The following is a 23,272-nucleotide window of genomic DNA, read 5'->3' as shown; positions in this document are numbered from 1 at the left end:
GATACTACCTAGTGTCTGATTGTGACTTATATGGGCAAAATCCCCATTGACGTAGCTATTTTTTTCATAGGCAACAGAAAACGACAAAGAAGCGTTAGAAATTCAGAAGGCGTTATGGGACGCGTTCACTGCCAATAAGGCGGCAAACGGATACGACGTTGGTAAGACAAAATAATTATGTAAGAATTACTCATAAAAAATGTCGATCAGACTGATGCGTTGAGCGAGGAAGCTGCCAGCTCTTCGATCTCCTGTGGCGTCTCCGAGTCTCTTCGACAGGTCTTTGAAAAGACAGAGCGCTTGAGCCCCACGGACCAAGGGTATCGACACCGAATGGAATAAAATTATACTCGGTGCCGAGCCCCTGTATTTTCCTACCTATTTCCTTTTTATTATTAAGTCTTTGATTTTATATTTATGCAACTACTATGTGCTAAAAACATATCTCAGGTAAGCGAATATAAGTTCCCATTCGACATACAAATTGTTCGAGAGATCGGTGCATAATGTATGGAATTATTAATTTATGGAGCAAAACAAAAGTAAAACCTAATACACTTCTACGGCGATACTATGTAGTTGCATTTTTCGATACCCAGACACTAATACAATCACAATATTCACAATCCCTCCTATAGCCAAAAAGTACGGAAGTATTATTTTCACATACAGTTCTTCCCGAGATGAGCACGAATGGCGCCCTTACGGAAGCAGACGGTGAGCGAGGTGACGAGGTGCCAGCGCTCGACCTGTGCGCCGACAAGGACGCCTGCGTGCTGGAACTTGACGAGGCGGAGGATGTAAGTGGAGAACAATTTCAAGAATAATCTAGAATACTAGCCAGCAGGCCGTGACGGACAGAGAGCAGGCGATAAGGCACCCGTGGTCGTCTTGGGCGCCGACAAGGACGCGTGAGTGCTCGAACTTGACGAGGTGGAGTATATATGTTATTCTAGAATAATAAGAATAAGAGCGTGATGAATGGCGAGCGATGTGACGAAGCCTCAGCGCTCAACCAGAGCGCCTGCGTTTTGGAACTTGACGAAGCGGAGGATGTTAGTCGAGAGATTTTGCAGAATAAAATATGGGCGCGTTGAACGAGACGATGGGTGAGTGGTTGACAAAACGCTAGCACCAAGGAGATTATATAACTATAGATAGGTTATACTCATACATAAAAAGCACTAAAAATACTTCCATATTTATTTCTGTACCTACGAAATAATCTGTTATGTTTGATTAATTTTCGCATTCCATTCATCAATTTCATACTCGATGTTAAACATGAGCTGGTCTCTTTCGGTGAGCGAGAGCTCATTTCTGTGCACATTTCTCGCTTGCCCAGGTGCGACTAAAGGCAACTTGTACAATTTAAGCGCCATAAGCCATTTGTAAGCGCCTTAATTTTGAGTTATAAATCATAGCGCTCGACCTTTGTGCAGCCATCAGACTCCTCTCCCTGTTAGATCGATGTTGTGCAATTAGAGGATATTTTAACAGTAGTACGCAAACATAATACTGGGCGTATTGGCGTTGAAATTTTTTTTGCTTATTACTGCATACTACTTGTTAAAAACAGAAACAGGATACCTTGTATCAAGCGCTCTAGTTAATTTTCAATACTAAAATCAACAACACTTTCGTCACATTGATAAATATTTTTGCCAGGTGGAGACCGCCAAGGTGCTGGCTAAGCGTCGCCCTCACATGCAGGTGTTCACCAACAACTCCAAAGCGCTCCCCGGCGCGCCACCGCAAGCATTTGCACAAGTGGGTCATTCTACTTATCATTGTACATAACTTTTTGACACATTTTCGTAAAATATTTTAAAATACTTAGCCATTATTATCATTTTCTGTTTTGTGATGGAGAAAGAGGCTTAATTAGAAAATGTGAATAAAAATAATAAATACCACTGCATCACCACCAATATATGAATTTTGGTCAACACATTCCTATTATTTGGTTCAGGTACGTTATATTCAATATCTACCATACTTTTATCTGGCTTTAGATGAATGGTCATGAAAAAGAATGGTATGTTATAAAAAAAGCGGCCAAGTGCGAATCGGACTCGCCCATGAAGGGTTCCGAACCATTTATGACGTATTAAAAAAAACTACTTACTAGATCTCGTTCAAACCAATTTTCGGTGGAAGTTGGTATGGCAATGTATATTATATATATTTTTTAAGATTTTTCATTCTGTTATTTTAGAAGTTACAGGGGGGGGGGGGGGACACATTTTACCACTTTGGAAGTGTCTCTCGCGCAAACTATTCAGTTTAGAAAAAAATGCTATTAGAAACCTCAATATCATTTTTAAAGACCTATCCATAGACACCGCACACGTATGGGTTTGATGAAAAAAGATTTTTTGAGTTTCAGTTCTAAGTATGGGGAACCCCCAAAATTTATTGTTTTTTTTTCTATTTTTGTGTAAAAATCTTAATGCGATTCATAGAATACATCTATTTACCAAGTTGGAACAGTGTAGCTCTTATAGTTTCGGAAAAAAGTGGCTATGACATAATCGGACACACAGACGGACATGACGAATCTATAAGGGTTCCGTTTTTTGCCATTTGGCAACGGAACCCTAAAAACGGGAAAGTTCAGTCGAAATTTTACACCCTTGGGATCTTGTCTTTTACCTGGGCATAGAAGGAAATTCTGGCAATGTCAGTACATACAACAGAAGCATTCGGCAGATTATTCGAACTTTTTATTTTTATACTTAGTACAAATGGGGTCAAATATTGCTCTATAAATATTTTTCGACTTAAGGTCTAAGCACTCCAAAACGCTCGGCCGATCCTGACCCGCTCAGTATTCTTAGTAGCAAACTTCATATTGTATAGGTAAAACACTTTACCAAAGAGAATTTGAAAACTTTACTAAAGCCGCTCTTGCGTGTTGAGTGAAGTGTTCGAATAGACTTTCCATTTTTAAAATTTGTAATATAACGTATGGTTTGCAAACACATAATTTGCTATATCCTAAATATTTCATTGCATGATTGAAAAAATACTGTACTAATCTAAAAAAAAAACGTGAAAACCATTAGCCCTTTTCGTTGCCGAATAAAATTACATGTCTCTTTATTGTTTAGGTGTGGCGAGCTCGTCTTCAGCTGTCGGGGCAGGGCGGAGCCAGCACAGCGGGCGAGCGGCACGTGGCGCGCGCGCTGGACGGCGTGGCCTACAAGCTGCGCCGGCTGCGGCCCTGCGCGCTGCTCGCGCCGCGGATACAGCTGGAGCTGCCGGAGGTACACGCGGGGTCCAGCCTTAGAACGCTTTGATCATGATCATACCAGTTCACGTGAAACGACTACTAGACATAATATTTACCGGTATATTACGCGCATCGTGAAATACAAAATGTACAAAAAGTCCCACTTTTGTAGGTATATGTATGTGCTACTTATAAGGCCTCGCCGACATCCGATTTCAGTGCAGTAAGACATTCGAGATTATATAGCTTATAAATACACCAAGGCATCTAGGCAAGTGCCCTTTTATTATAAGTCATAATTTTTTATACAGGATGAAATCCAGTTGGTCGTCTCCGGGGCCGCAATCCGCCTGGTCGACCCGAGCAAGGTGGAGCACAGCGAGAACGGCCATCCCCCGCACCCCGCCGAGGACGACGATATCTTCGCTCTGGACGAGGAACAACTCGTGAAGAGTCAGGAGGAGGAAAAGACCGTCGTTCCGGCAACTGGACAAGTCAGTGATAACTTAAACATTTTAGATGTCAAACTACTTACACTACTTAAACTCTAGGTAGTTACTATTGCTTACGATAGTTATTTTTCGATATTTGAACGAAACAAGCGACAAATAAGGGCACCTATCCACGGCTGATCACATTACAGGTCCCAACGACGGTGTCCCTGACATCCCTGTGCTACTGCGCCGGCGCGGGCTCGGTGCGGCGCGTGTGCGCGCTGCGGCTGCTGTTCGTGCGCGAGACCACGGCCGTGCGCGAGCTGGGCGGGCTCAGCGGCTTCCTGCACACCTTCACGTGCGAGGTGACTGGCCTTGACTCCATGTCTCTGTGCGGCGCGGGCTCGCTGCGGCTGCTGTTCGTGCGCGAGACCACGGCCGTGCGCGAGCTGGGCGGGCTCAGCGGCTTCCTGCACACCTTCACGTGCGAGGTGACTGGCCTTGACTCCATGTCTCTGTGCGGCGCGGGCTCGCTGCGGCTGCTGTTCGTGCGCGAGACCACGGCCGTGCGCGAGCTGGGCGGGCTCAGCGGCTTCCTGCACACCTTCACGTGCGAGGTGACTGGCCTTGACTCCATGTCTCTGTGCGGCGCGGGCTCGCTGCGGCTGCTGTTCGTGCGCGAGACCACGGCCGTGCGCGAGCTGGGCGGGCTCAGCGGCTTCCTGCACACCTTCACGTGCGAGGTGACTGGCCTTGACTCCATGTCTCTGTGCGGCGCGGGCTCGCTGCGGCTGCTGTTCGTGCGCGAGACCACGGCCGTGCGCGAGCTGGGCGGGCTCAGCGGCTTCCTGCACACCTTCACGTGCGAGGTGACTGGCCTTGACTCCATGTCTCTGTGCGGCGCGGGCTCGCTGCGGCTGCTGTTCGTGCGCGAGACCACGGCCGTGCGCGAGCTGGGCGGGCTCAGCGGCTTCCTGCACACCTTCACGTGCGAGGTGACTGGCCTTGACTCCATGTCTCTGTGCGGCGCGGGCTCGCTGCGGCTGCTGTTCGTGCGCGAGACCACGGCCGTGCGCGAGCTGGGCGGGCTCAGCGGCTTCCTGCACACCTTCACGTGCGAGGTGACTGGCCTTGACTCCATGTCTCTGTGCGGCGCGGGCTCGCTGCGGCTGCTGTTCGTGCGCGAGACCACGGCCGTGCGCGAGCTGGGCGGGCTCAGCGGCTTCCTGCACACCTTCACGTGCGAGGTGACTGGCCTTGACTCCATGTCTCTGTGCGGCGCGGGCTCGCTGCGGCTGCTGTTCGTGCGCGAGACCACGGCCGTGCGCGAGCTGGGCGGGCTCAGCGGCTTCCTGCACACCTTCACGTGCGAGGTGACTGGCCTTGACTCCATGTCTCTGTGCGGCGCGGGCTCGCTGCGGCTGCTGTTCGTGCGCGAGACCACGGCCGTGCGCGAGCTGGGCGGGCTCAGCGGCTTCCTGCACACCTTCACGTGCGAGGTGACTGGCCTTGACTCCATGTCTCTGTGCGGCGCGGGCTCGCTGCGGCTGCTGTTCGTGCGCGAGACCACGGCCGTGCGCGAGCTGGGCGGGCTCAGCGGCTTCCTGCACACCTTCACGTGCGAGGTGACTGGCCTTGACTCCATGTCTCTGTGCGGCGCGGGCTCGCTGCGGCTGCTGTTCGTGCGCGAGACCACGGCCGTGCGCGAGCTGGGCGGGCTCAGCGGCTTCCTGCACACCTTCACGTGCGAGGTGACTGGCCTTGACTCCATGTCTCTGTGCGGCGCGGGCTCGCTGCGGCTGCTGTTCGTGCGCGAGACCACGGCCGTGCGCGAGCTGGGCGGGCTCAGCGGCTTCCTGCACACCTTCACGTGCGAGGTGACTGGCCTTGACTCCATGTCTCTGTGCGGCGCGGGCTCGCTGCGGCTGCTGTTCGTGCGCGAGACCACGGCCGTGCGCGAGCTGGGCGGGCTCAGCGGCTTCCTGCACACCTTCACGTGCGAGGTGACTGGCCTTGACTCCATGTCTCTGTGCGGCGCGGGCTCGCTGCGGCTGCTGTTCGTGCGCGAGACCACGGCCGTGCGCGAGCTGGGCGGGCTCAGCGGCTTCCTGCACACCTTCACGTGCGAGGTGACTGGCCTTGACTCCATGTCTCTGTGCGGCGCGGGCTCGCTGCGGCTGCTGTTCGTGCGCGAGACCACGGCCGTGCGCGAGCTGGGCGGGCTCAGCGGCTTCCTGCACACCTTCACGTGCGAGGTGACTGGCCTTGACTCCATGTCTCTGTGCGGCGCGGGCTCGCTGCGGCTGCTGTTCGTGCGCGAGACCACGGCCGTGCGCGAGCTGGGCGGGCTCAGCGGCTTCCTGCACACCTTCACGTGCGAGGTGACTGGCCTTGACTCCATGTCTCTGTGCGGCGCGGGCTCGCTGCGGCTGCTGTTCGTGCGCGAGACCACGGCCGTGCGCGAGCTGGGCGGGCTCAGCGGCTTCCTGCACACCTTCACGTGCGAGGTGACTGGCCTTGACTCCATGTCTCTGTGCGGCGCGGGCTCGCTGCGGCTGCTGTTCGTGCGCGAGACCACGGCCGTGCGCGAGCTGGGCGGGCTCAGCGGCTTCCTGCACACCTTCACGTGCGAGGTGACTGGCCTTGACTCCATGTCTCTGTGCGGCGCGGGCTCGCTGCGGCTGCTGTTCGTGCGCGAGACCACGGCCGTGCGCGAGCTGGGCGGGCTCAGCGGCTTCCTGCACACCTTCACGTGCGAGGTGACTGGCCTTGACTCCATGTCTCTGTGCGGCGCGGGCTCGCTGCGGCTGCTGTTCGTGCGCGAGACCACGGCCGTGCGCGAGCTGGGCGGGCTCAGCGGCTTCCTGCACACCTTCACGTGCGAGGTGACTGGCCTTGACTCCATGTCTCTGTGCGGCGCGGGCTCGCTGCGGCTGCTGTTCGTGCGCGAGACCACGGCCGTGCGCGAGCTGGGCGGGCTCAGCGGCTTCCTGCACACCTTCACGTGCGAGGTGACTGGCCTTGACTCCATGTCTCTGTGCGGCGCGGGCTCGCTGCGGCTGCTGTTCGTGCGCGAGACCACGGCCGTGCGCGAGCTGGGCGGGCTCAGCGGCTTCCTGCACACCTTCACGTGCGAGGTGACTGGCCTTGACTCCATGTCTCTGTGCGGCGCGGGCTCGCTGCGGCTGCTGTTCGTGCGCGAGACCACGGCCGTGCGCGAGCTGGGCGGGCTCAGCGGCTTCCTGCACACCTTCACGTGCGAGGTGACTGGCCTTGACTCCATGTCTCTGTGCGGCGCGGGCTCGCTGCGGCTGCTGTTCGTGCGCGAGACCACGGCCGTGCGCGAGCTGGGCGGGCTCAGCGGCTTCCTGCACACCTTCACGTGCGAGGTGACTGGCCTTGACTCCATGTCTCTGTGCGGCGCGGGCTCGCTGCGGCTGCTGTTCGTGCGCGAGACCACGGCCGTGCGCGAGCTGGGCGGGCTCAGCGGCTTCCTGCACACCTTCACGTGCGAGGTGACTGGCCTTGACTCCATGTCTCTGTGCGGCGCGGGCTCGCTGCGGCTGCTGTTCGTGCGCGAGACCACGGCCGTGCGCGAGCTGGGCGGGCTCAGCGGCTTCCTGCACACCTTCACGTGCGAGGTGACTGGCCTTGACTCCATGTCTCTGTGCGGCGCGGGCTCGCTGCGGCTGCTGTTCGTGCGCGAGACCACGGCCGTGCGCGAGCTGGGCGGGCTCAGCGGCTTCCTGCACACCTTCACGTGCGAGGTGACTGGCCTTGACTCCATGTCTCTGTGCGGCGCGGGCTCGCTGCGGCTGCTGTTCGTGCGCGAGACCACGGCCGTGCGCGAGCTGGGCGGGCTCAGCGGCTTCCTGCACACCTTCACGTGCGAGGTGACTGGCCTTGACTCCATGTCTCTGTGCGGCGCGGGCTCGCTGCGGCTGCTGTTCGTGCGCGAGACCACGGCCGTGCGCGAGCTGGGCGGGCTCAGCGGCTTCCTGCACACCTTCACGTGCGAGGTGACTGGCCTTGACTCCATGTCTCTGTGCGGCGCGGGCTCGCTGCGGCTGCTGTTCGTGCGCGAGACCACGGCCGTGCGCGAGCTGGGCGGGCTCAGCGGCTTCCTGCACACCTTCACGTGCGAGGTGACTGGCCTTGACTCCATGTCTCTGTGCGGCGCGGGCTCGCTGCGGCTGCTGTTCGTGCGCGAGACCACGGCCGTGCGCGAGCTGGGCAGGCTCAGCGGCTTCCTGCACACCTTCACGTGCGAGGTGACTGGCCTTGACTCCATGTCTCTGTGCGGCGCGGGCTCGCTGCGGCTGCTGTTCGTGCGCGAGACCACGGCCGTGCGCGAGCTGGGCGGGCTCAGCGGCTTCCTGCACACCTTCACGTGCGAGGTGACTGGCCTTGACTCCATGTCTCTGTGCGGCGCGGGCTCGCTGCGGCTGCTGTTCGTGCGCGAGACCACGGCCGTGCGCGAGCTGGGCGGGCTCAGCGGCTTCCTGCACACCTTCACGTGCGAGGTGACTGGCCTTGACTCCATGTCTCTGTGCGGCGCGGGCTCGCTGCGGCTGCTGTTCGTGCGCGAGACCACGGCCGTGCGCGAGCTGGGCGGGCTCAGCGGCTTCCTGCACACCTTCACGTGCGAGGTGACTGGCCTTGACTCCATGTCTCTGTGCGGCGCGGGCTCGCTGCGGCTGCTGTTCGTGCGCGAGACCACGGCCGTGCGCGAGCTGGGCGGGCTCAGCGGCTTCCTGCACACCTTCACGTGCGAGGTGACTGGCCTTGACTCCATGTCTCTGTGCGGCGCGGGCTCGCTGCGGCTGCTGTTCGTGCGCGAGACCACGGCCGTGCGCGAGCTGGGCGGGCTCAGCGGCTTCCTGCACACCTTCACGTGCGAGGTGACTGGCCTTGACTCCATGTCTCTGTGCGGCGCGGGCTCGCTGCGGCTGCTGTTCGTGCGCGAGACCACGGCTGTGCGCGAGCTGGGCGGGCTCAGCGGCTTCTTGCACACCTTCACGTGCGAAGTGACTGGCCTTGACTCCATGTCTCTGTGCGGCGCGGGCGGCGTGCGGCGCATGTTTCCCTACTATCGAATTGTTGCAAACCCTTACTTGTATTGGTCGTTGTGATAAACGTGAACATCATCATTGAGAAAAGTAGGAACTTATATTTTGTTATTGTTCAGGGGGTTTTTGTCCAAGACAATTTTTTTTTTTTGATGAAGGTTATTTTATGACTATTCATGTATTTGCCTATTACCTGTTGGCTATTTAAAAGACACAGTGTACTCAATGAATGCAGTCCTGCAACACAAAAATGCGAGCATAAACAACTTACAACACTTCCTAATACTGATATGTATTGGTGGCAGGTGCTGGCAATAGCGCGTGCGTACACGGCGGCGTTGGGCGGCAACGCGCTCACTTCGTTCTACATCACGCAGCTCATGCTGCAGGACAACGCGCACAAGAATCAGGTACTGTTCCAACTTACTTCGGACGAAAGACCAAGGGCCATTTCTCGAACGGTATTAGTCTAATATTATTAGTGTGTTGCCATGGTAACCCTTACGATTTGACAGTTTGTGGACTAATAATATTAGTCTAATACCGTTCGAGAAATGGGCCCCACCTCAACTACTAGACGGAGCACAAAAGACGATCAAGGTCACTACACATTAGCTATACCAGCTCCTTCCTCTTGACTCCATCTAACGGCGGACAGGTCGTACTGTCGGCGATCCCGAACTTACTGACGGCTTAGAACCTCTTAGCCTTCGGAGAGACGTTGGCTCTCTTTGCATGTTCTACCGTCTGTACCTCTACAATGGGGAATGCTCCGAAGAACTTTTTGAGTTGGTGCCATCGTCACGTTTTTATCACCGCACCTCCCGCTAAAGGAGCAAAGCTCATCCTCACTTCTTAGATACATGGCACACCAAGAATAAGCAGGCATCTCGCTCGTTTCTTCCTAGAACGTGCAGAATGTGGAATAAGTTGCCTCCTGAGGTTTTTCCTTTGCGCTACGACATGGGATTCTTCAAGAATCGGGTATTTAGGGTTCTCAAGGGTCGGCAACGCTTAAGTGGCTCCTATGATGTTGCTTATGTCCATGGGCGACGATGACCGCTTCCCATCAGGCGGCTCGTCTGTTCATTTGCTGACTATACTATAACATAATAGCGCTCCTGTACAAATTTAGTATGGGAGCTAAAACCGTTAATTTCAGTCGCACTCACAATAACGACCCAGTAGTCATGTACATTAAAAAAAATATTATAAAATTTAAGCGTCAGAGGCGTATAGTCAAGGTACTGAATATCGACACGGACAAATTACCAAAAATATGTACACACTACCTTAATGTATGGGCAATAAGGGCGTGTATACATATTTTTGGCAGTTTGCCCGTGTCGATATTTAATACCTTGACTGTACCTGGGCTGTTATAGTTTAAAATGGTGAAGAATATATGTTATTTGTGTTGTGCTGCTCAAATCGTAGCATTTTACGAGTAAAATTACAGCTATATGTGGTGACCTCGTGCTCTTTTAAAAGCCTGACCGTAGACCAAGTTTTGACAATCAATTTTACCTTATAATTTACGGAGCCGTACAGCGCCATCTCGTGTAACTGTCAAATTCTAAGTATGAACTTGTCTTAGACTATAGATCTTTGACCTTACGTAGCGAGCGTTTTTATATTTAGTGCTATTACAGGGCAGTTAGCAGCTTATTTGGTATTACTATGGTTTTAAATTTGTTCAGTGTGGTTTTAACCTACAATACAAATAATTGTATGTACCTACTGAGGGATAACTAATGGTGTACATATTAATAAAATAAATTCTGCGAGTAACAAAAAAACAAACTATGGGTTCATAAACGTTTTTTTGCAGGGTCAATGTCTTCTATCTGTAGGAGGCGACGTGGTGCACATGACATATTAAGGTTTTTTTATTAAGTCTACAGTCACTATTGTTCACTTATCGTTCTCATCTTACTTTAGAAACGTCCGTAATGGCTAACTACTACCGATGTGTATTGTGTTACCACTATAATTTATAAATTAAAGATAATATCCATATAATTTTAAAAGAGATTTTTTTATCTACTGATTTTTACTCTTATAGGTATGCGAGTTAACTCACCTTTATATCTATTTGCTGTTTCAAATAATGTTTTTCATTTGTTCCGAGTGTATTTTTATTATTTTTAGAATCTGAATCTTTAGTAAAGAGATTAATTACATATAAAATCAGTGTTTACACTCTCCGAGAAATTGTTATAAAAAAATCACTGAATCAGTGTCAAGTTGTACAGTTTGCTTGTAAGTTTCTGTATGACCACGACCAACATAATTTTGTCTTCTACTTTTTTATGATGTTCCTCATGCTTTTTACTAAATCGTTCTATACAAACACCGCCAAGGTAACCCGTCAATATTGTTTATAGCCGTTAGATTTGTAGCTGGCCCCGAGCGGCTAATCCTTTGTCTATTGTTAAGGGGCTGTCAATGACCAATGTCCTTGAAATCGATGTTACTTAAACAGTTTTTTAATAAAGACTATTTATTTTAGTAAAGTAAGAAAAATATATGTTAATGTTCATTATTTTTCAAAGACCGAGACCGTACTCGATTGATTGAACGAAATCAGTTCAACAGAAAATAATTGCAAAGATTGGTCTTTAAATCACCATTAAACGGTTATATGTCTTTATTGTTTTGACTTATGGGTCTGCAATTAAAATAACAATTTCAAGACATTTATACCTAAACCGTAAAATATTACACTAATAACATGCGACAGTGCTATCTCATTTACTCCGATACAAATAGACACTGTGCGCACTGTAGGTATTGACAGCCTCTTATAAGAGCCCATCAACGTGCTCACTAGCGCCACTGGAAAATAATTGTGATTGTTTAAATTTAAGGATAGATATTAAAAAAAGGGGGCCGCTACGTACTGTATTTTGTATTTAAGTACCTTTTGAATACATAAAACTAGTTTTTATGTTGCTCGATTCGTCGATGTATGAACTCACAACAAAAACAGCCGTTTTAACTTTAAACGATTGATGAATCCAGCAACGTAAAAACTATTATGATGTGTTCAAAAGGTACTTAAAAACAAAATACAGTACGTAGCGACTCCCTTTTTTAAATACCTATCGTTAAATTTAAATTATCACAATTATTTAGCAGTGGCGCTAGTGAGCACGTGCAAAAAAGGTTCGTATAATTCTAATTGGCACCTGAGCGCGGGCTAGTCCAAGGCTCAAAATACCAGTGTAGGTGCGCTCTCCAATAACGCGCCTTTTTTCGCATCTCGAGACGCATTTTAGACTGGTTCTGTAGCGTTCGACTCGCCAGTACTCAGTAACCGTAGAGGGACCACACAATCGCAAATAGTTTTTCCATTTGTTCATTTTGAATCTTATTGCAATTTCCATAGGAGTTAATTAAAGTGACCGGACCATTTTTTATGGAGGTACGTGCGGTTTTACTTAACAATATACAAAGGTTTAGCCGCTGGGGGCCAGCTACAAATCTAACGACTATACTTCAATGAGGCAATAGAATATGGTTTAATCGGGCCAACGGTGTATGCACTCGGGACATATGTTTAGTAAATTCTGTCAATTAGTAGTAATAGTAATTAAGAAACTGTATTATGTTATATTTTAGTACGACTGTATGTGAATCGCTGTTGTTTTTAAGAGATTGAGAGAGACTGCTAAAGTTATTATAAATTTCTTCTTTAGTCGACTTGTGTTTCGTATATGTAAAATAATTGGTAATAAGTGAGAAAAAAATATTTTCAATTACGTATTTCTATTAAATTCGATGATATACTATTAAAAAACAAATCACCTATTCAGCATTGGAAGAACTTGTTATCGTAGCGTTTTTTTAAACATTATTCTAAATAATTCAAATGTATATGTGATTAATGAGTGTTTTTTATTTATTTATATGTGAGCTATCCTATTATTGAAATATATTAGTTAGTTATAAAATTGTGTAGAGTTTAGATTATGTTTATTGCGTTATTATATAATGTTATTTTTGTTTAGTATTTTCAACCCTATATTTTAGTTTAATGCTTGCCACAGGTTGCCACACTTATTAGTTGAAATTACGTGAGCGGTTATATAAGGACAGTTTTTTCATATAATTTTAACTGTAGGTACCAAAAAAATGCAAAAAATGACATTTAGGATAGTTACTAATATATATAAAATGTACTTGTAATAGAATACTTGTATTTTCAGATTCTATTGATATGAATATAGCACTTCCATGATCTATTATCCAGAATACTACTACTAATTTTATTTTAAATCGATGTACTACTAGTACGGTTCGTGTCATCTACGATGACGCGCAGATTTGTCAAATCTAACCTTTAATAACATGACATTAGGAGTCAAGGCAGGCGTCGTCGTGAATGACACTATCTTAGTACTACTACTTGTTCTGACGCCATAAGGCGTAGGTACGTTGAGTTAATAATGCTATTGTTTTTCTTTTTTGTACTTGTCTTTGAATTTTGGTGCTCTTTGTTGTGTTGTTTTATTATACAAGACAAAAGTAGTTCAAAACATTTGTATCTATTGTAAGATTTTTGCAGTTCATTTGTACGTATTGTAAGATTTTTTAGTTATTTAAATAACAAGTATTTGTAGTCTATTCATGAACGTCACACGGCGGCTACATAAATATTAGAATACATACATACCTATTTCGATACTGACTCTTAACATTTATAGATTCTGTTTGTAACATCGCCGTTTTTGTTGATCCTGGAATTTGAATGAAAATTGTTATTTACGACACAAGTGCGAAAAATAGGAAATTCGTAACAAGTGGCGATAAATTAAAACACGACCGAAGGGAGAACGTTTTACAGTACATATGACCCTTTAAATTTTCGACCACCACTTTGAGTTTTCACCATATGTACTGTAAAAGTATTGAAAAAGCGGCATTTGAACTTCACACATTAGTCTTAATTCGACATCGTTTTGAGATCATTCCCGGCGATATTGCTTCATTTATCAGCGAACGAGTGAGCGATGTACCTACGCCGCATGAATAGCATAACCTGCTGAGTGATCTGATCAAACTGAAGTCAACATTAGTAAAGTTGTACCTAATGATGCTCCTGGACACGAAAATGCGTATGTTTTATTTTTCACTAGGTACAGTCGACGTCAAAGACATGTTTACACTTTTGCACCTTACTTACTCCTTTGTAATAACGCGAAAAATGTAAACATATCTTTGACGTCGACGCTACAGGTTATGGATCGTGTTAAATGGCTGACATCATGCTGTTAAGTGACAGTTATTAAGTCAATGATATTATTCCGTCTTATTAAATACTCGTAGCTTACAAATAGAAACTTACGTTATTTTGGATTGCTCTCAAAATTGATAGAAAACTATGAAAGCGATAGATTATTTGTCAGTGGTCAATAGTAGGTATGTAAAAATATGTTTTCCTTCTCACTGTGTATAAGTTAGAACTCTTGTGCGTACATGTACTTATTTCCGGCCAACATTGAACTGCTTAGTTGCTTGTTATTCTAAAATTTTTCCCTTATACCTAACATCAAAAAGAATTGATTTTAATACAGAGGCAAAGTGTAAGAAAAATCGTGCTCCTTATTTTGATATCCAAAACAGATGGCGCTGTGCTGCGCCATATGTTTTGCGGTCACTGAATTGTCAAATGTCAACTTTTGACAATCAGAGTTACCGCAAAATGGATGGAGCTGTACAGCGCCATCCCGTTTACCTATCAAATACGAAGCACGAAATAGTCCTAAATTTTACGCATCTTAATCAATGTATCTTTGTCAATGTATCAATGTATTCATACTTTATTTTCATTCAATGTTGAATATTATTTAGGGATTCGATTCGATTCAAAATAGTGGAGGCAGATGAAATGTAAAATTAAATTATCAATTATCAAATCTGATTGTATTCTGTCGAAATAAGGGCCGAGCTCTGGAGGCCTTAATTTACGTTTGAATACACTTCCATGACACTGCCCGACTCTAGTCTTATTCCACCTCGTTTGGCTGACAAAACATGTTGATGTTCATTATAATATAAGTGTATTGTTTTGATTACGGTATTTGTATTCTAGGAAAATACACAAATTTTACAATATAATATTTTTGTTTTACTTACTATTTTACCTGCGGCGGCATCATGGTTCTATTTTTATCACTTGTCACTATGCCCGTCACTTTCGCACTTACATACTTGTTAGAACGGGTATGGGGAGGTATGGTGACAAATGATAAAGAGCCGACCATCTTAGCCCTACTGGTTATCATGTTTGGAACTTACTGTCATGGTATGAAAATGTTTCACACGAATATACAGGTGACCTTAGACATTGGACAAACCCTGAAACCCCACGTAGGGTTACTTCTCAGGAATGCTCTGACGTTAATATTTTTTTATTAGAACAAAAGATAAAAAAATAAATTTCTCGAACAAAAGTTATCTGCAATAATCGACAACAAAAAGAAACACACTGTGTTAATCTTTGGCAGTGTTTTTGACAATTTGTTCCAAATATTTGATAATGATGACATTTTTCAAAAGTCAGAAGCTTATTAGTGTCATAAATAAAAAAGATAATCAAAAAGGTCAAAGAAGGTTCCATACTATTCTTTGAAGATATTACCTTAGGAGCTACTAACACATACAGGCTGCTCCACATTAAAAAATGGTAATTTGTTAATTTCTTCAAAACCGCTACACCGGTTGTTATGATACTTTGTACACTGGTTCTAAATACCCTAATGCATATGTACATTTCGGCTTTGTCCAATGGCTAGGGACACTGTATTATCAACAATAATAAAACAGCTAGGTAGCATAATATAAGAAAAAATAATTACAAAACTAAACTATTATTTTACTGGAAACTTTATTCTAATAAAAATCGCTAAGCTTGTCATAAATATGTATTTATTTAAAACATCATTAATAATTATAATTACTCTTACCTATACAACGAAGTGCGACAAAATGTTGACAACAATATCGTTACCTACTTATAATATAACACAGCGCTAACATTTAAATTGGAGAGAGAGGTCGCTAGTTTCGGATACCAGACATAGAGTTAGTATAAATATTTATAAATGTTTTGGACGAAGGAGCGTGTCGGCGGGTGTCTTAGGCGCGGGGCGCGCGGGGGCCGCGGCGTCAGCGGCGACGGCCGAAGCGCAGGAACGAGTGTACCACGTCTTGTCGCTTCATGCCGGAGTCCAGTAGCTGGGGGTAGTCGCGAACCAGAGCTGCACAGACAGACGCGCGGTCAAATATACTTCGTCTTCAAGCACACAGGGTTGGATTTTTGAAGGTTTCGAAATGTTACTTAAGAGCTCTCCCCACAATTCAGAATATACGGTTCTATGTTGCAAGAGTGTATGTCGAGGAGTGAGCATAGACGGCGATCTAGCCTTGGAAAAGGTACACAATTTTGAGAGCAATGTACTATTCTTATCAGGCAGCTGTTCATCGATGAAGGTCGTGGTGGCAGGCCTACAAAGGGACTTTAAAATCAGTGTCTTACTCTCACAACCGCATAATACCTACCTTTTGGGTACCTAGCTTAAAAACTAATACTAAGCATAATTAATGAGGTTTGCACCTAATAGATTGATAAGTTTAGATAAGCTTTTTACTATTTATTGCCGTGGTTGCCAATACATAATTACATCCTCCTTAATTGCCTACTAGACACGTACGAGTATCTACGCAGCATGGAAGTTCAGTATCGTAGAGAAGTCGGATATAAGACAGCGATGTAACGAAAATGAAAGAAATACTATAGCTACTCTTCTTACCTTGGTACTCCGGCACCTGCTCGCCCGCCGCCTCGGCGTACAGCTCGAGGAAGGTGTTGAGCGCCTGGCAGAAGCGTGTGGCGCGCGGGTCGTCCTCCACGGCGCTCGAGCAAAGCTGCGCGGGCGCCGCCGCCGCGTGCGCCACCGCCAGCGCCGCCACTGCGCACAACGCCCATACACGACACGCGTCACCTCTAAAAAAATGGTTTAATATGTTAATATTTGTTTTGCGACGTCAATAACAGATCCTAAATAGAGAGGAGAAGGGCGAGACATATTTTAGACTGAGTAACAGGCGTAATAGCAAATGTGAATTATGAGACTGCCTCTAATAGAGGATATATCGCAAAACTCTGAGTAAGGGGCGCCACTAGCACATACTGAAGCCCCCCCGCGATGAACAAAAAGCGAAATTTCGTCACCTGTCTCTAACACTCTCGCGCATATTCGAGCGATAAAGGCACATAACGAAATTTACGCATCTGTAACCAAATCGCATTGATGCATCAATGTCATAGTGAAAACTTCTAAAAAAAATTGTTTAAGACAAACGGCCCGATTCAAAGAATGAATTACGATAACGATAAGTTCTGGTTTAGATAAGTTCTCATTTAGATATCGTTTGGAATAGTATTGACAGAAGCAGCTCGATTCGGGCAACCAATGTCACTTTGACGTTAGAAATATCGTAGATAGATCTGATTAGGATAAAGATAAAGATAGTTTATTATTCAAGTAGGCATATTACAATGCGCTTATGAACGTCAAATAAAGCTACACCTGCTCTAACCCTACACCTCTGACCCGAGAAGATGTAAATCCCCCCTCAATTGGAGGAGGGTATCCCAATATGGACCGGCAAGAAACTCGGCGGGACACATCTTTTCAAAACATTACATTTTATAATTAACATGCATTAAATAAGAAAAATAAAATACAATTTACACATCACAGCGGAATCGAAATAAACGTCAATTTTGACATATCGTTTAGTTATGGATCTTTTAAAGATCTTTCCAAGATCTTAAACGTTTCTTAATCAATCCTCGGATCGGGCCGTATATGTAGGTATAAGTCAAGAAAATTAACACTCCACTATTCAATTCGCGTTTGCGAAAAAATTAAGATTATTTTAAAAATTTGTTGAAACAATATTTTGGCATCACGGAAGGGTCTAGTTTCATATTTACGGAAATGGAATTGTACTATCAAATACATAGCTACGTATTGATTACCTTGGTAGTTTATGCCTTTTATTATAAAATAGTTATTTGTGCAACAAAAGAGCATAGTTTGATATTTCTTCGAGTGCTTATTTTGAGTCCCGTGCAAGCGAAACATTCTGTAATAGACTCACTAGCGTAGCGAGTGAATCTAATTTAGAGTCTAGTAAGGGACACAAAAGTGCATGAGATGTAAATACCTGATCTCGTGTAGTACACAAAATTTTTCACGATAGCAGTGAGAACATATTTGGAAGGTAAAAATACAACCTGAAAAAATATAATCCGTCTTTATCACTATTTCACTCATGTATTACCGCAAAAAAAACAAAACGAAAGAAATTTCAATAAAATAAAACGGAAATAATGAAATAACGAACATCAATTGAACGTTCAATCAACAACTTTTTTTTGTAAAAAAAGTTTGTAAATGTAAAATACGGTCCGAATTGCGAATACAACTTTGGTCAACTATAGTAAAGATCTTTAACTACTTTTAATTATTCACTTAATTATTTATTTTGCGTAACAATTTCGTAATTTTTTTAAAGTTCATTGTTGCCCGTAAATATCGTAAAATATGGTGTTTTCATTAAATTTTAAAGTTTTTCAACATACTTGCTCAAAACGACGTTTTTATTCCACCGATTTTTGGCTCATAATCCTAGATATTAAACACGCGTGCTTTTTCAGTAAGGTCACTGTGGGCAAGACCGTCTACAAGGCAAGTCCGTCAACACATTATAACTCTTGAATTAGAAAGCGTTTGCCGCTTTGGCGTCGAGTTTATAAGTCAGTTTTTCGCGCTAGTTCCCTCACTCTAAAACAGATGGCGCTGTGACAACGAACTTCAGAGCAATCCGCGTAAACAAGTCATTACGTGTATGGAACTCGAAGTGATAGTGCGACAGTCTTTGCAAATAAAATTGTTAAAAATAGTTTGTGATCAGATTTTGCACCAGAACTCGACTACGTAAGTAATATAAGACCCGGCAATCTTTATTATGTGTTTAAATTATAAGATATTGGCTTACTTTTGTAATTATACGTTCCATCATTCATCACATTAAAATTTTGCTAAGTTGGAAAGTCCGTCTACTATGCACAAGGCAAGTCCGTCATATGCCGGACTTTCCTTGAATCAGAGGTTACCAACTGTTAAATGGCTTCAATATTATTTATTGCGATTTTATAAGGTTACTACAGATACGCATTTTTACGACATTGCGTATGATGTTGTGTTTTGTATTTATTAACAATTTTAATCTCGAAACTAGTAAAGAAATGTGTTCTTTATCCTCAGCACTATGTAACCGAAAATACAAATAAGAAAATACCTATTAAGTAAATAAATGAATAAATATTGGCCGCAAGCTAAGCATAGCTTAGCTTTTAATATTGATGCTAGGCGACGACATATAGAAACTCATATAGATAAATATATAAAAAACAAACATGACTGAAGGAACAAATATCTGTGTAGATTATACAAGCAAATGCCCCTACCGGGATTCGGGCCTTCATATGTTATATTATTATACCTATGACACATATTATTACCCTTTTTACTCCTCTTGAATTTTAGAATACGGTTGTACAGTCATATTTTCTTGATAGTTTTGATGATTAAAATCACTGCAGCCATACGAGTCCATACGTATTTTTTATTTCGGAACATTTCTTGTACTTATCGTGATTTAGGCGATTTGCCTACACCGTGATACAAGGTTACGCGCCACGCCAACGCTGTACCGCGTGTGCCACGCCGCTATGTGACGTGGGTTCTTCGCCTTACTTATCCTGAAAATTTACGTATGTAGGGTACCTACTTGTGTTATGGAATTTGATTTGCCAATCACTATTTGATTTAAACTTGCTACTCCTATGAGCTTATTTATGTAACCCTCTTTGATCTCCGTAAATTTAAAACAACGAGTAAATTTAAAATGACTATTGGTATTTTATTTGAGAAGAAAAAAAATAAGTACGTATAATTATTTTCCAAAAAAGGTTTACCACCCCATTTACGTAGTATATTACGGACTTACCTTTTAATAAGAAAAATTGTGTTTATTTCGAATCTAAACCCTATATTAACAAGTTTAGAGTACACTTTTCATTGTCTGGTTTCATTCTTTGTAAGGATTCTAATACGAACACATAAGCACCCATAGTATGGCTGATAACGTTACTAGACGGACTTACCTTAAACTACACGGGAAGTCCGTCTACTCGCCGAATTTTTAAAAATACTATTGTTTTTGCTTAATTAATGATTAAAATGATCTGTCACTATAGCTTAATTATTATATATGAAATTCTTCATCGTATGTGATTACAAGGGGTGACGTAAGTGAATAATTAACGGAGCTAGAATACTCCAATGTAAAAAATAAATAAAGTATGCCGGTCTTGCCCACAGTCACATATTGTAACATTCGTGTTTTTTCATTATATTATCCGACTGAGTTAAGAAGTTAACTGATTGCTGATAATGTGCATGGAAACGGAGCCTTCTTAATTTGGTCGAGTAATATATTTTTTAACCAACTATTGGGTTTCAAATGTTAGTTCAAAGAGGTTATATCACATCAAACATAATTTATAGATTAAGTTTTCTCGTAAATTACATTAATGAATAAACATAACATTTTATCGGTTTGATCTCCACCCATCGAATAGAAATACGATAATATTAGCTTTTTACATTTTTTTTTATTGGCTGTTTGTCGATTTCGTTCGCGCCTTTGCCTTGCGCGCGCATTGGAATCGTGCTTAAAAAAATAATAACGCGCCAGCCATTTTCCGTATTTGTGATAAAATTAGAATAGTTTTGCATGTTTTTAGTTTATACATATATTGACGAAAATGTCAATTTCAAGCATTGAAAATGAAGAACAGAAAAATGACGCTACCAGTAATACTAATAGAGGCAAGAGCCGAGAACGATAGCCTTTTACCATCAAAATCGGGTGAAAAATAATTGGCGGCATATGAAACTTTTATTCAATGGAAAATCAGCAAAAATGCCCAGTCTTTCTTGGAAGCTTACTTCAATGAACTGGCGAATAAGTGCCTACAAGCCCAGAACGCTTTGGTGCAAATATTCAATATTAAAACTGTAAGCCACAAAAATCTACTTTTACTGTTGTGACAAAAAATAATCTAATTTATAAGTTTTGTTTTTTCCTCGCAAGTGTGTTGAAAATCGTCATATGAAACGCGTGTGCATTGGTCATTACCCACATCGGCTTTCTTATTGCGCGCTCGCTTACAGCTCGCGCGCACAATATCGCCTCGTGCGTAATGGCCAACTTAGCACACTTGTATCATAATGTACTATTATTTCATTAATTAATTATTACGTATGAAGACTCGGTGGGTGTTTTGGTGTTCTGACTGATTTCGGGGGTATATTATAAAAACTGTCTATATACCGTTGAATTACGTATGCACTTTTTTCTCTTTTTTTTGCTAATGACGTGAAAGGGACAAATACAATAGAATCCTGCCGAGATGAGCTTCCTGCCGAGGTTTTCCCGAGGGGCTACAGTATGGGGTTCTTCAAAAAAGGAGTGTTTTTAAAGGGTTGGCAACGCGCATGTAATGCCTCTGGTGTTGCAGGCGTCCATAGGCTACGGTGACTGCTTACCATCAGGCGGGCCGTATGCTTGTTTGCCACCGTCATGGTATTATTTAAAAAAAAAGAATCCAAATATGTATTTCGAACTTGTATTAGGCCCCGCACGTCGAAATTACATTCGAATATAAAGGTCACTATTTTGTCTCACTCCGTGAGCAAAATCTCATTTTGCTCACTGTTTTTAAGCAGAAAATTACCCGTGTTCGAGCTGCTGACGCGCACGCGTACGTCCCGCTACTGGGCACAGGACTATGACCGCGGGCCAGGAGCATATTTCGTCAGTCATCGCCTCCCGGCTGATACTTTGTCAGATGATAGTTTAGATGCTGTTTTAAATAAATAAAAAAATCGTCAGCCGGTTGTATCGCGGTAGAAAGACCGTCAGTTTTATGTGCGGCAAAGTATGCGTGATGTATAAATTGCGTAATCCATTGATGGCTTTCAGGCGTTACGCCTGATGAAATGCTACATGCAAAGTTTCATGATTTGTTATTGCAATCATAAAAAGGTACAGCGCTTATTTTTTAGATGTTCATGAGACCAGATGATGTTCTTACCATCGCGATATAACCGGCTGACGGCTCTTTAATAACTAGCCACCTTATACTAAAAATGATTGAGTTCATTTTTAATGTAAGGTGGCTAGTTATTAAAGAGTGGCTGACGATTTACCTTACTTAGTAATTTCCCAGTTGTTCAACATTTTTCCTCAAACATACCGAAAAAGCGTAAAGATACTTAAGTCTGTGTAGCGTGAACTCCGAGTGACAGCATCTTGACAAAGGTCATGCGTTATCACTTATCAGGTCAGTTCGTGTAGAGAAAATAAAATTGGGATTTTTCCCACATGCCCGTGACGCCCTCAAAGGGGCTTTTACGCTAAAAGAAACTACGCACATTTATAAAGAATAACAAAGAATGCAAAGAGCATCCGCATCTCTTTGAGGAGTCTCCAGTTACAACGAAGCGCAGAATAACAAGGATATTATTTTACGATATTGCGTATCAAGAATATACTTTTTGCATTTTACTAGCTTTAACTCCTAGCTGAGAAAACGTAGCAGTAATAATAATATTGTTTTATCAATCGTAACTAATCTACATTGTATCTGTGTCTAATGTAATGTCTGTCTGTGACCTGCCAAATGATGTTGATTATCCAATAGTACTGTTTGCTGACGACAGCACATCTATAATAAATTGCGATAGCCTAATGACTTACGCACAGGACGTTAATACAGAATAATAAAAATAATCTAATAATCAATCTTAAAAAAACCAATGTAATGCATTTCTACAATCGTATAAATTTCATTAATCCTGATATAATTGACATTAACTATGAACATGATAAAATAGAAAATGTAGACACAACACATTTTTTAGGCTTATTAATAGATAGTCAACTTATTTGGAAACCTCATGTTGCTTGGATATGTCAACAACTAAACAAATCTGCTTATGCACTTTCTAAACTATCAAAAATAGTAAACCAAGACACAGTGCTGTCGGCCTACCATGGACTTGTAGTCTCAAGACTCCGATGTGGGATTATATTTTGGGGTAATTCAGTCGACAGAGAAAATGTACTTATGGCCCAAAAGCGGTGCGTAAGAGCAATCTGCGGTAAAAAATTCGGAGAAAGCAGTGTTCCGTTATTCAAATTAATGAAAATTTTAACATTTCCGTGTATTATATATTAGAAATGGCAGTACCTGTTAAATGCAACCCTAATTTATTCTGTAGAGTCTCACAATACCGCAGATTTGCAACGCGATCACAATACGATCAGAAGTTGCACAATGAGCAACGGAATACTACGTTGATGCGGAAAAGCATTTTTGGAATAGC

The 23,272-nt window shown here is 44.1% G+C and overlaps 3 protein-coding genes and 1 long non-coding RNA gene across 5 annotated transcripts in view; 3 read left to right on the top strand and 1 right to left on the bottom strand.

Annotated features, from left to right (window-relative positions):
• The window catches only part of LOC133534444 (uncharacterized), a 123,164-nt gene extending 108,303 nt beyond the window's left edge, over nt 1-14,861 (top strand). Inside the window, exon 2 of the long non-coding RNA XR_009802031.1 lies at nt 11,627-14,861. This is a non-coding gene — a long non-coding RNA (uncharacterized LOC133534444). The remainder of the gene's footprint in view (nt 1-11,626) is intronic.
• The window catches only part of LOC133534425 (C2 domain-containing protein 5), a 32,075-nt gene extending 17,214 nt beyond the window's left edge, over nt 1-14,861 (top strand). The window contains exons 14-21 of the mRNA XM_061873530.1: nt 71-161; nt 673-800; nt 1,669-1,770; nt 3,114-3,269; nt 3,547-3,729; nt 3,879-4,034; nt 9,044-9,148; nt 10,570-14,861. Of these exons, the coding sequence (XP_061729514.1) occupies nt 71-161; nt 673-800; nt 1,669-1,770; nt 3,114-3,269; nt 3,547-3,729; nt 3,879-4,034; nt 9,044-9,148; nt 10,570-10,620 (972 nt within the window). The 3' untranslated portion in view covers nt 10,621-14,861. The remainder of the gene's footprint in view (nt 1-70; nt 162-672; nt 801-1,668; nt 1,771-3,113; nt 3,270-3,546; nt 3,730-3,878; nt 4,035-9,043; nt 9,149-10,569) is intronic.
• Nucleotides 1-23,272, top strand: part of LOC133534439 (putative peptidyl-prolyl cis-trans isomerase dodo) — a 380,955-nt gene that overhangs the window by 89,103 nt on the left and 268,580 nt on the right. The gene's annotated exons all lie outside the window — the stretch shown is intronic.
• The window catches only part of LOC133534441 (myosuppressin-like), a 43,251-nt gene continuing 35,631 nt past the window's right edge, over nt 15,653-23,272 (bottom strand). For both annotated transcript variants that reach the window (XM_061873564.1, XM_061873563.1), the window contains exons 2-3: nt 16,556-16,749; nt 15,653-16,003 (exon numbers count right to left, since the gene is read on the bottom strand). In XM_061873564.1, the coding sequence (XP_061729548.1) occupies nt 15,912-16,003; nt 16,556-16,749 (286 nt within the window). In that variant the 3' untranslated portion in view covers nt 15,653-15,911. The remainder of the gene's footprint in view (nt 16,004-16,555; nt 16,750-23,272) is intronic.

Source organism: Cydia pomonella, chromosome 2, assembly GCF_033807575.1.
Source record: "Cydia pomonella isolate Wapato2018A chromosome 2, ilCydPomo1, whole genome shotgun sequence".
Taxonomy (NCBI): Eukaryota; Metazoa; Arthropoda; class Insecta; order Lepidoptera; family Tortricidae; genus Cydia; species Cydia pomonella.
Note: the sequence above shows the minus strand (reverse complement) of the source record. Positions and strands in the feature narration are given on the sequence as shown.